We start from the raw sequence: 13,044 nt of genomic DNA on the forward strand, positions 1-13,044 counted from the left end.
TTCTATGTTAGTTATTATTTTGATTTGATTTTTGTCTTTAATTTTTTTTATAATTTGTGCTTGGATAAAATGCATTAACAATGGAAAAAATCGCCTATCCAAAAAAAAATTTCACGGAAATATGATATCACTAACAAAAATAAATAATATATATATAATACAATTTAACATTAAACAATTTTCCTGTCAGTTCGTAATCTCACATTTTCAAATAATTTAATTATTTTTCAAAAATAATAACATGTTTAAAAATTTTAAATTACAATCACATTTTAATGTGAATAATAACAATAAAACAGTGCAATTCAAAAATAAATTAATATAATTTATAATTTAATAACAATTCAGTTCAAATACTAGTTTTATCGTTTATATTTATTTAAAATTAGCTCATCCGCGGGTTCTCCAAGGATTTTGACGTAAAATATATTGTCGAATAGCGTTTGCAAGTTGTCCGGTAACAGTCTAAAAGAAAATAACATAATATATTTTGTTTGTTTTTTTCTCTCATACGTATCGCATTAGAAGAACGTTTAGAGCTCAAACAAAGTTGTTCTCATACCTAATGATTGGTACCATAGTGAGCATGTGACCGGGAACCGAGAATATTCTCTGTTCTTCTAATATTCCTTTCATCATTTGACTACCAGCAACGTGCGTAGGTATTTCGGGTATTCTAAACACACGTCGACCAGTTATTAATAAACAATATAAATTATATAAAACAACAAGCATAAAATATAGTAGCTTATGTTATGGTATGTGTTTTACCTGATATCTAAAAACGATGAAACTTTCTCGTTGGTTTGTACGAAATATGGCAATATGTTCGTGGTCTTTACATCAGAGTTGAATTGTTTCAACTCGTTATGCAAACATTCCATCATACCTGCGTACATTCAGTGTAGACGTTAATAAAATAGTATCTATTTATATATTAATAATACGGGCCGATAGCTCTATAGGAAAAAAACATTATTTTAAACACATAAAGGGTAGATCTTAACATAAATATTTTTTTTTCAATTGTTTAAAATTGACGATACGACGAATTGGCCAGAATCGACTAAAATATAAAATAATCGTTGCACATTATTTTAAAACTTCATCGTTTTTTTTTTTTTTTTGACGATAACATAAGCTTAGTTATACTGTAAAAATAATGTTGAATAAAAAACATATTATATATTATATATTCATATAAGTCAATTTGATTTCAACCATTGTATTTAATATTATATTATGTACCTACACGCAGTATTGGAGATTTAAAAATGTATAACTATTTTAAGAGCCACCGCGTAAAAGTGTTTCGACATTTTTTAATCAACTAAATTATAGTGAAACATTTTAATAATAACTAGAAATATTTACCATTTATACCCCATTTAGAAACCGTATACGTGGATATATTAGCTACGCCGGCCATTGAAGACATCGAAGACATAGCTACGATATGTCCACTGTTTCTTTCCATCATCGATGGAAGAATTTCTCTGTTCATCTGTACAAAAATATTAACAATGAACAATATTAATATAGTAATGGATATAAATACATTTCTCTTTATTTTATAAACACTTATCGTATACAATTTACGCAGCTAACTGATAAACGCATTTGAATCGTAATATATAATATTTTATAACTATACAGCAGGGATTTTAATGCAATGTCAATTTTTTTTCAAGTTGTTTTAAACATAGTTTCTCCAGTGAAAAATGTGTTTTAGGCAATTTAATGTAACTTTTAGTTTGTTTGTTTTTCAAACTAAACAAAATACTAAAAAAGCTTTTTTCATGTTTTCAAAAGTATTTTAATTGAATGCTAATTTTCCTCAACAAATGTATGTAATTATTAATAAAATATAAGTTATTTAGCTATTATTACCAAAATTACTATAATTATACATCATTTAATCTTGTAATAAATACCATTATATTGGTTTAAGTACGGCGTGATCAGATAATGGCGAACAGGTATTGCGAGTATATAATATTATTAGGTATGTAACACTTATGACGACAGATGTTCTAATATCTTCAAATAATTAAAAAAGTATTATAATAATTTTATTTTAGTTTTTTTCAGGAACTTGCCTACACATCTGATCAGCTAGTCACTCATCGTATATAACTTTGCTTTGATTATTTGAATATATATAAGAAAATCTTCACTTTTAAGTTTCAAGTTTAAATTTTGTTTATAAGTCTTTTCTCATTTTGTATTACAAGTTTGATTTTTAGAATAATATGTTTTTAGTTAAACAATAAAATAATAATATTAGTTAATTTAATAAAATGTATGTTTAAACTATGATTGAAAAATTCAAAAACCTAACCTTTTGTGGATGTATTATTATTATTAATATTTTTTTTTTACTTTTTAAAATCGGATAAATATATTTTAGAGGTGTTTTGTTATTAAATAATCTATGATTTTATGTTATTTTAAATAATTTATGTTAAACATTCAAAGCCTTCACTTACTTATTATGTCAAAACTACGAAAAAGCAAATAGTTGTCAACAAGTAAAACTCACCCAAATATGAGCCATAAGGTTAACATTGATTTGGTCCTGGATAAATTGATCCTTTGATGGATCTATGTACAAATGTCCCCACACAATTCCAGCGTTGTTGACGAGTATATCGACCGGACCTAAATCTTCTTTAACTTTCGAGTGCAGACTCTTGATCTGATCTTTTTTTGAAACGTCACATTTGTAGTTAATGGCCACGCCTCCACAATCTTTTATTATTTGAGCCGTTTCATAGTTTCCTGATTCATCGATATCCACGCAAGCAACCTTTGCACCCAATTTACCAAACCTAGTCGCGAGTTCACGACCTATTCCCCGAGCAGCACCAGTGATCTAAAAAGAATAGAAAATAATTATTTTATTTTTAATTGAGGTAGTTCGATGTCATAAATACCTATGATTTAATATCAATAAATTATTGTGTTAAATTTAATTAATTTCGTTAAAAAATAAAAAGTATATTTGATATAATATCATCAAAACTATCATTAGATAATATATAATAGTATATTATGTACTTTATAAAAGCCAGATATAACGTACTTCAAACTACAATTTATAACACTAAAGTTAATAAGTAACCAACCTTTAATCTCTGTAACCTTAATCTGTGATCTCAATAACCTAATTACTTGTAATGTGAAATTAAACTAAATTTGCACATTATATTAAATTTATTATCTTTAATTAAAAAAAAAAATTAAAATTAAATTGACTATTGTATTGAAAATAATTATAAATATTTGATATGATAAAACTATAAAAGGATATTATATACGCATATTGATATCGTTTTTTTATGATTGCTATGTAGATAGTTCACTATTTTATAAAGTAAATAAATATGATAAATTAAAAAAAATATATAATATAAAAAATTCACTAAAACAAACAGCAGCTGAAAAATGCGAATTAAAAATATTTGTAACTGTTAACATTATATTTACATTTGATCATACTCTGTTTCGCTATTGCTATTCAATTTTCATAAATATAAAAAATAACACATAACTACATAGTACATAGTACTTTATGTATCCCTCCGTATTATGTAACTTGTTATTTCAGATAACATGTTCAGTGTATATAACAACCCTTAGCGATTTCCTTATAACGTGAACAGTCGTATTGTATTGCATTTAAATAAATAGACCGCCCATGGTTCATTGTAGGTGTTCAAAAGGAGCACATAATACATACATATATAATATGCACGGTAATAACATGAAGATGTTTTAAAAATATTTCTCACTGTCAAAGAGCGAAAATACAAGCTTGATCTAGATAACAGCCGTACATAGGGTACCTTTTATTTGCATCAAATACGTATGCTTTTTTATTTAGGGTTATGTTTTTTGAAGCCCATTCATAATGGTCCAAACGTGCTTTGATGGTAAACGAACAAATCAAATACAACATACATCTTATATAATATTATATCATACGATATACCTACAAGTTGTATCTTCTGGAGATTTATACTTGAAATATTACGCTTAAAACCTCTTATTGAGTATTATTGTAGTGTATATAACTAAATAATATATTTTGTGTCGTAAATTTATAATAGGTTAATTATCACACTTAAAATTCAAAATATTTTTCTGATACGCAAAAATGTTGTTTTTTGATCGACATAAAAGTGAATTAATTGTGACGAAATACCAAAATATATTTAACTTGAAACAATCTAATGTAGCTCTGTTGTAGCAGTTAAAAATTATTTCAATATTACCTTCAAACAAAATTAAAAGTATTAAAATGTTATGATTTATTACAGTCGAGTGTAGCAAATAAACAACTATACCTATTATAGAGGTATAACATGTTTTTTTTTATACAAATAAAGAACTGGATATTATATGGCGTGTATCATATATTTTATAATGTGTGTAATAACTAGATTTTTCACAGACGAAAAAATATTTATTTTTGAACATCTTGTTGACCTTTTTCGTTGTGTTATCGGGTTGCTGTAAATAGGGTACCATTTTTAATTTTGTATGTAAATTTCTGTCTAGCCATATCGCATGTGTTTATAAACTAAGTTTAAAGATATTTTTAAAATATTTCTATTTTAATATCATTTTCAGACTTAGGACTGGTAATATAATATGATTATAATTGATCAGATTGAGAATATTAATTTTACTGTGTATGATATGTATGATTACAAATATATAACAAAAAATAAATATTTTAGTCACTGGTAAAATATGAATAAATTTATGATAATTTTTACACACGGCCTAAATGAATATTTACATTAAATTTTGAGGATAGCGATTGAACTAATCAATTGAACTTATCAAATTATACTGCAATGTAAATTATATTATAATTCTAATTAAAATATTCTGTCGGAAAACATAATTAAAAATCTATGCTGAAATTTCAAAAGTAGATACATAAAAATCATAAAAATGTTCTATAAAACTTGAAATATTATATATTATAAAAATATACAGCGTGTTAACGCTTATTGAGAACACTCAATAACTCTGTGTAGAGCCCTGCAATTTGAATTCTGATTTTTATTTGGTTATTATGACATAAAAATACACATTTGAATGTTTTTAACTTAATTTAGGCATGCGCGTGCACAGTACAACTTTTTTTCTTACATGGTAGCCACTTATTTTAATTATGTACTTATTATTTGTTTCCTATTTTTTGATGAATTTTGGTAGTTTAACTGACTTTCTAAATTCAAAATTTACCGAGTTACAGCCTTACAGCTATTCAACCAAAAAACCTTAAAATGCGAATGATTTTTATTTTTATTTTTTTACAGTTATTTTGAAAATAAATATTCAAGTATTGTTTAGGTTTGAAATTTTGACCCCTATTGATGATATTTAAATGTTTTTATAGTTTTATCTATTGTATAATTTCCGCTTTAATTTGTGTATTTACTTAATTATAACTTATAGTAGAAAAAACGTAAATAAGTATATGTTGGTTATTTCATTATATTTAATGGACCTATTGAAATGTATTAATAATTAATAAAGTATGTAACTATTATTTAAGTTATAAGTTTATTTAGTTATTAATTAATTCAACGTACCTATAACTTTTTTAAATTGTTGTCCAAATTAATGACTTATGCTATTTTAAATTGGAATAGAAATGTAGTCTAATACGAATCGTATTTTATTTCGTATTATAAAATTAAACATTAGGTATCTATCTCAAAGTAAACATTTATCTGTATGACAATTTGATACACAATTAAATGATGACAATTTAGACAAACATCCATTAATTTCAACAAAAAAATGGTTCTGTTATAAGTTATAATTTATATATTAAACACAAATTAAAGTGAAAATATTAAAGTAGTTAAAATTATAATAATGTTTAAATATCATCTTAATAAATAGGGGTAAAAATGTCAAACCTAAATAATCCTAGAATACTTATTATCAAAGTTACGGTCAAATTAAAAATCGCGCGTATTTTAAGGTTTTTTGGATGAGCTGCTGTAACTTGGTAGATTTTGGATTTAGAAAGTTAGTTAAACTACCAAAATTCGTCAAAAAAATAAGTAAAAAATAATAAGTAATTCAAATAGGTGGTTTTACCGTTTAAGAAAAAAGTTGTAGTCTGCATGCACATGCGTTTCAAAAATGTATAGGCCACAACAATTTAGGTGATGGATTTACAACTTGCAAGGATATAATTTTAGCGATCCACGATTGGCACAATACGAGTATAATAGATATATTGATTTTAAGACGTTATTTTGGAAACAAGAGTTTTTAAATTGAACGGAAAAAGGTCAATGTGAGTGGTCCGTGAACAGATCGATAAACGTACGATACCTTGAGCCTATGGTTGCGTGTGTGCCAAGTGCTTTTAAGTTGCAAATGCTTAGTTACCTTGAAATTATTTGGCTATTCATTAGTTTTTAGTACGTGTTTTTTAATCATTATTGATGGTCAATGACCATGGTTATGAGCAATGTCAAATACTATTGTTTATGTACATATTTTTGTTCAGTTTTTACTATGCATATGACATTATTTATTGTTGCTGGTAACAGTATACGTTTCGTGGCAAACAAACGAATAATATTATATATCTATCCAATACCGAAAATTCGTAAACATTTTCTGTAATGGATTTATAGTCTGAGTTAAATTTAAATTCAATATTTATAAACTCACCAACACGACTTGTCCTTTAACGGATTTCGGCTTCACTGGTATGAATTTTTTTACTAACGCCCATAAAATTCCCGGTACCAGCAGCAAAATAAATACCGTCATTTGGAGAACGAACTTCAATGGGTCGGCCGGCAAGTTATTGGACGCCATGACATACGTAACCAATACAACAAACGATTGCGATTTTCGCTAAATATGTACGTGTTGCGGCGTACACGGTCAACACTACAATAACGGACAAGAATATCTGTAGGCATTTCGTTCTTCTGTATAGTTCTGCGTTGGCTATGGTGAGGGCTGTGCCACTGGGAAACCTTGACTTCGATTACTTCCTGGGAAAACGGGTTAACAGAAGTTAGTAAATATTATTATTATTATTACTGCCTTGAAATAAACGACGTTGAAAATAGGTGAAAGTCATATCATCGTCGTCGTATCACACTGTACCACTGTTGTGGCACCGCGTCGTCGGCGATATACTCGTTCATATCAACGTACTTACAACAACTACGGAACGTTGTTCTTTATGTATTGCATAATTATAATTATTATGGATTATCTATGTACCTTTATCTCCACGTTCATCTTCTTCACTGACCCAATTATTGAGTACTGTCTTGGATTCTGATAAAAGTGATACATTTATTGATTTGGCAATTATTTTTTTTCGTGTCTATCATCACGTGTTATAGCAATAAAAACATATGAAATAAACTAAAACGCTTATTTGCTCAAAATTATTTGTTTGTGTATATAATACCTATCGTTGAACTGAAATTAAACACGTCGTCCATTACAAGTCTACTAGACACATATTATACTGCATAGCAGAGCGTTATATTCACTTGTGTGAATAATTTTTTATTTATTATTATTATTATCAATTAATAAAACCGCTATTTTAATGTTATATTACGTAACGACGTCGATGGACTCGCATAATTTCCATATTATAATTAGTGTTTAATAAGAACGGTGTAGAAGCCAAAGTGTAAACAGTTGTAACTGTTGTGACGTAGTTGTATGGAATTAATTACGACATTAGCAAGTTATCTAGGGAAGTATTTATTTTCCTCATTCACCGAAAAGTTTCAAGTGTGAATATTTTATGTTTTTCAATTATTCGAAAGTGAGATAGCCAGATTCGGCCTTATCAATTTTTTCATTTGATGTTATTCATAACAACTTATTATAGTCATACTTATATACTAATATTAGCTAGTAACAAAAAAAAAACCCTCGATCACACTCATCTGACTTACAGTATCCTCGCGAATTTGCGCGTTGGTCAAAAATACATAATATCGACTCCGAAATAATAATAATGCTATCGAACTCATGGTCGACGGGTTTTTCTAACTCTGTAAATACGCTATAATAAGTAGATGCATAATTTTGAACCTTATATTGTATTTTTCAATTTCATTACCTCCTTATTCCTCAAAAAATGTTGGACTGCGATTACAAAACATATTTCAGATTTGGCTCGCCGTAAAAAAAGGTTGGAGACTCCTGCTATAATGTGCACTTAATTTATATAAAGGATGCTATTATGACCTAACACTAGAAGAACCAAAAGGTTTACTATACTTTTTTTTAAGTTTTTGTTCCATTCACTCTACAATTTATTTTAGATTATTTAGATATTTTAGATGCATGTACATGTTTTCACACACTAATTTTTTTTTAAATTCTCAAATAATAAAATATCTATAGTTGTCTGATGAATGAGACTATGATTATAACTATGACTACATTTTTGTAGTACACTCTTACTCTTAAATATGATTTACTAATATTGAAATACCTGTTCGATTTATTAATGTAATTATTCTTGTTATTATTAATTAATTCACTCCTGAATGATAATAAGTCAACTGTATTCTTGTCAAATGAATAATACGAATCGTTTACATTATAAATGTATGCACCCGTTTATATATTGGTCTTTCAACAGAACATTTAGTATGTTAACTACAAAATTCGGCCGATTCGGGTACAATATTACAAAATACCTACTTACACGTTGTATACGCATGATAAACACAATTAAAATATTTTGACTTGCATTAACATATTTTAATTTCAAATTCATATTTTACGAATATGAAATATTTATAAGAAAACAGTCACAATATTTATTTTGCCTTTTCTAAATAAAAAAAAAATATATTTACGATAAACTATTTAAATAACCTATATTTAAAAAGCAGTTTTTTGAAAAAATATGATCAATCTCAAAGGTCATAACAGAATTACTTTTCTTAAAGGTCAATCCGTTATTTTGGATATTTTCCAGAAAAATTTATAGAACAATAAATATATTTATAAACAAACAATATAATGCAGTATTCAATTACAATATATTCCCTTGAAATATTTTTAACTATTAATGAAAATATTTAATATAGTTGTAATAATTAAAAAACAAATATATTAATATATCACTATAGCTTATGAGTGGCTACTGGCTAGTATAATTGTTACTTTAATTGAAATTATCATAATATTTAACAATTATGTCATAATAATAATATATCCTTTATTTACGTCTTGTTGTGTTCAATATTGTAGATATTATATTATTTTTTACTGTCGAAATAAAGAATATTCCATTTTTATATTTATTTTTAACTCACAACAGTAGGTATTTTTATGTTCATTTCAGTTTATTATCAGTATGCGTGTTAAGTTATTTTTATTTTATATGGACACTTACAACTTACATGAGTTAATAACGGCTATAATACATAATATCTAGAGTATATATTATAACCTCGCTAAATCTACCTGTTTATCAAGTTACATTAGATACCTAAACGTATTTGTATATTTACAATTAACACAGCAAGAGTTTTTTAGTTAATTATTTCAATAAATTCCATGCTTTTATATCGAGATTTATTGACGTCATACTGTCTGCACAAATAAAATAAAAGTGTATTACATAATCAAAGTGGTTTTAACCAGGTGTGTAATATTCTGCAATATATATATATATATTATAATTGCTTCACTAGTACCTTGCCTAAAAATTACTTTCAAACTCACCTTTCCAGATTAACTTTACTTGAGAAAACTCTACTAGTATTCTTTTAATAATACCCCACCTATTTACTATAAAATTAGTTGGGAAACTAACATTCACATATTATTTTGATATGCCAATAACGAAATGTTTACGTATAAACTATAGTTTTTAAAAATAAGGCAAATATAAAAAATTATAATGCAAGGTATACTTGTCTTGCAAAATTGTTATTAGGTAGTATGCGACTATGCGAGTCAAAAAGTTGTAACAAAAAACGTATAAAATACACGATAGCATATAAAATCTAATTTGATATCAATACTAATAATACTATGCAGTTTATAATTTTCATAATATATTATCGATACTTTATTGTATAAAAGCTAAAAGCTAAATAACAGTACTCATAACATGTTAATACATTAAAATATATAACTGTGTATTATTAAAACCAACTGATAATACCGACTTCAGCAATATTAATAATATATTTAATTATATTTATTGGAGAGCTTTATTGGAATAATGGAACTTGTTAAAAAATGTATCAATGTAGGATAAAGCACTTATTATACGTATACGCAATATCTATCCGTAAAACATGTGTTATCTATTATAATAGTACTCAGCATCTATATGTTAGTTATCTTTTTTATATTTTTACAAAAAAATAAAACATGAATACGATTTTAACAAACAGTTTTTGGGTCATTGAGTATCAATTGTCCATGGATTGAGGGGACGGGATGGAAAAAAGGGCAACGCGTATAGGCATAATACCAATTGTTAACAGAATATGTATTAAGATGTTTGTTCCTGTTTATTCTTGTGGAAACATATACCTGGGGTCAGCAAAATGTCACAGACAGAAAAGATTCAATAAATCGTCAAACACTTTTTGTATTGCGAAAAATACTTTTAATCCCAGTGTATTATAATATTATAACATTTAAAAATATAAAAAAAAAATCCATACAATTTAAAAAGAAATATTTTATTATTAAAATATAATTTTTTTATACATGGCTAGTGGCTACAAAAATATTATGATACAAAATCTACTTGTAAGTTAAATTAAATTAAAAAACTACGTTAGAAGTTGTATAAAAAAAATTAAGAGTAAAAATTACAAAACATTTAACTGGTTACTAATGTGATTCATTCATTAAAGGAATTTAAAAATAATACATAATAATAATTATTGTATTTTTTATAGAAAAATTTAAATTTTGATGTACTGAATACTCTGTTATCGTAGTTCAACATGAAATGGTAGGTAATATATTTTATTTTTTCGATATAGGTAGTACCTACTACAATTTTTTGTCAGCATCATTAAGTAATATATTTAAATAGGTATTTAAGTAAATAACATATTACAAATAAGTGATTTAAAAATACATCATATTATACTATAAGCACAACATAGAGTGTTTTTAGCTAGACAATTATTATGTTTTCTATTTATTATTTTTATTTACAGGAATGAAAGTGGGTACCTACCTACATTTCACAACATAATAAATCGTTCGGAACTTTAAAAGCTAAGGTTTAATACAACATAAATGGCTAGTTTTACTTTTACATCCACAAGTTCGCTAGGAATATTTATCTTATATTTTGCTCGAACGGTTTTCAAATAATACTAGGAAGGTTTATCTGTTGGGAATGGATTATTTGGCTTGCAAAAGGACGGTCCGGTAAGCAAAAAAATAGTGACTAGCCAAGGTAGTACAAAAAAAAAACATATTGGATTCAGTCGATCTACGCGCCGAAGAGGGGAGGGTTTGAGGGGTATTTTGTGATTCATTGTGCAACAGCGGCGGGCAGACAATAAAAATAAAAACGGAAAAATCATTCAATAACGGCCAACCGATAGCGATCGTGCACCATCTATGTATATTTTATATATATTTCGACTTTCCGGTGGGGTGAGTGAAAAAAATGTATACACTTATGTATATTATATATAATACGGTACCTTTGCCGTCTGTTTTTTTGCAGCTGTGCACAACTTTAGGAAACGATTTTCTTCGTGACCCTTTTGCGCGTTTACTATTTTTTATTATACGTAGATATACATTTATTTTTGCCAGATCAGCCAGATCAGATTACATTTAAATTTATAGACCGCCCGTGGCCTGTAAGGTGTTAATAAAGAAAATCCATTGTGCCTGGCGGAGGCGGTTACGATGGGGTCGCCCGTTTAGTTTTTTTTTATTTTCAAAGGATTTCTCACTGTCAAAAAGCACGCGCAAATGCAAACTCGATCTTGATAAGTATAATACGCGCATGAGTTAAGGGTAAACTCACATCTTTTGAAGCGTTTGTTTTCTTGTTTTGAAAACCTGGGTACCCGAGCAAATCTAATTTTTCTCTAAACACACTTTAACACAGGTGAATGTTTTTACAAGAGCATAACGACGTACACTAAGCATTATGCGCGGCTATATAATATTGTATACACTACACATACGTATACGCGTGAAACGGTAAAACCGTTACTAAACGTCGTCTTTGAACAAACAGAGAGCAAATCTTCAGTACGCGTATGTGTATATGTATAGTTTTAGTAATAATGTACATTACATACAAAGTTTGATATGATGAATTTCAAAGAAACCACTCATTGGGAAGGCTTAAAACACTATATTTTTACAATAAGCCCGAGTGATTTGGCTGTTTATCTTACGAGTTATAGTGTTTTAGTGGTTTTCAGTTTTCAAAACGTTCGTTTATTTTGGATTACGAGTTATTATATTATAATTAACGACATACAAGTAGGTTCACAGACGTGTTAAAAACTTATTTAAAAAAAAAAAAATGTCCATATTTTGTAAAATATTGTATTTTAAATACTAATACATATTATTTATATTTTTAGTGTTTTTATTGGTTTACATTGATATATTTTTAGTTGTTTGAATAACTTTTTTTTATTTGATAAATATGAAAAACTGATAAAACATCTTCTGCTCATAATTTTCTAATCGATAAAAATAGTTTTCATTCTTAAACCACACACTGTATTACAGTCTCTCAATGTATTCACCAAAAGAAATAAAATATATTTTTAAAACAAATGGTTTCCTCGCTAACTCGAATGTATGATTTATATAAAATTACAATATATCGTACTAATAGATTAGTTATGAAAATAATGTCTTACAAATTTAAGACATAAGAAATTAACTTTACGTGTTATATTTTTATTGGTTCCTGTCATACAGAAAACTACTAATGTAAACTTGTTTCTTTGCAATTACGGTTTTAATTCAAACCTAAAAACACGGTGGTTG

General features: G+C 26.9%; 1 protein-coding gene across 1 annotated transcript; it reads right to left on the reverse strand.

The window, feature by feature from the left end:
- Positions 1 to 304: 304 nt before the first annotated feature.
- LOC132921928 (short-chain dehydrogenase/reductase family 16C member 6-like) lies at positions 305 to 7,103 on the reverse strand. Its single transcript, XM_060985174.1, has 6 exons — positions 6,715 to 7,103; positions 2,543 to 2,875; positions 1,375 to 1,504; positions 772 to 889; positions 563 to 676; positions 305 to 465 (listed from the first exon to the last, which is right to left on the reverse strand). Exons 1-6 carry the CDS (start codon positions 6,862 to 6,864, stop codon positions 363 to 365), a joined length of 948 nt encoding a protein of 315 aa, XP_060841157.1. The 5' UTR covers positions 6,865 to 7,103; the 3' UTR covers positions 305 to 362.
- Positions 7,104 to 13,044: the final 5,941 nt, after the last annotated feature.

Source organism: Rhopalosiphum padi, chromosome 2 (genome assembly GCF_020882245.1).
Source record: "Rhopalosiphum padi isolate XX-2018 chromosome 2, ASM2088224v1, whole genome shotgun sequence".
NCBI classification, from domain to species: Eukaryota; Metazoa; Arthropoda; class Insecta; order Hemiptera; family Aphididae; genus Rhopalosiphum; species Rhopalosiphum padi.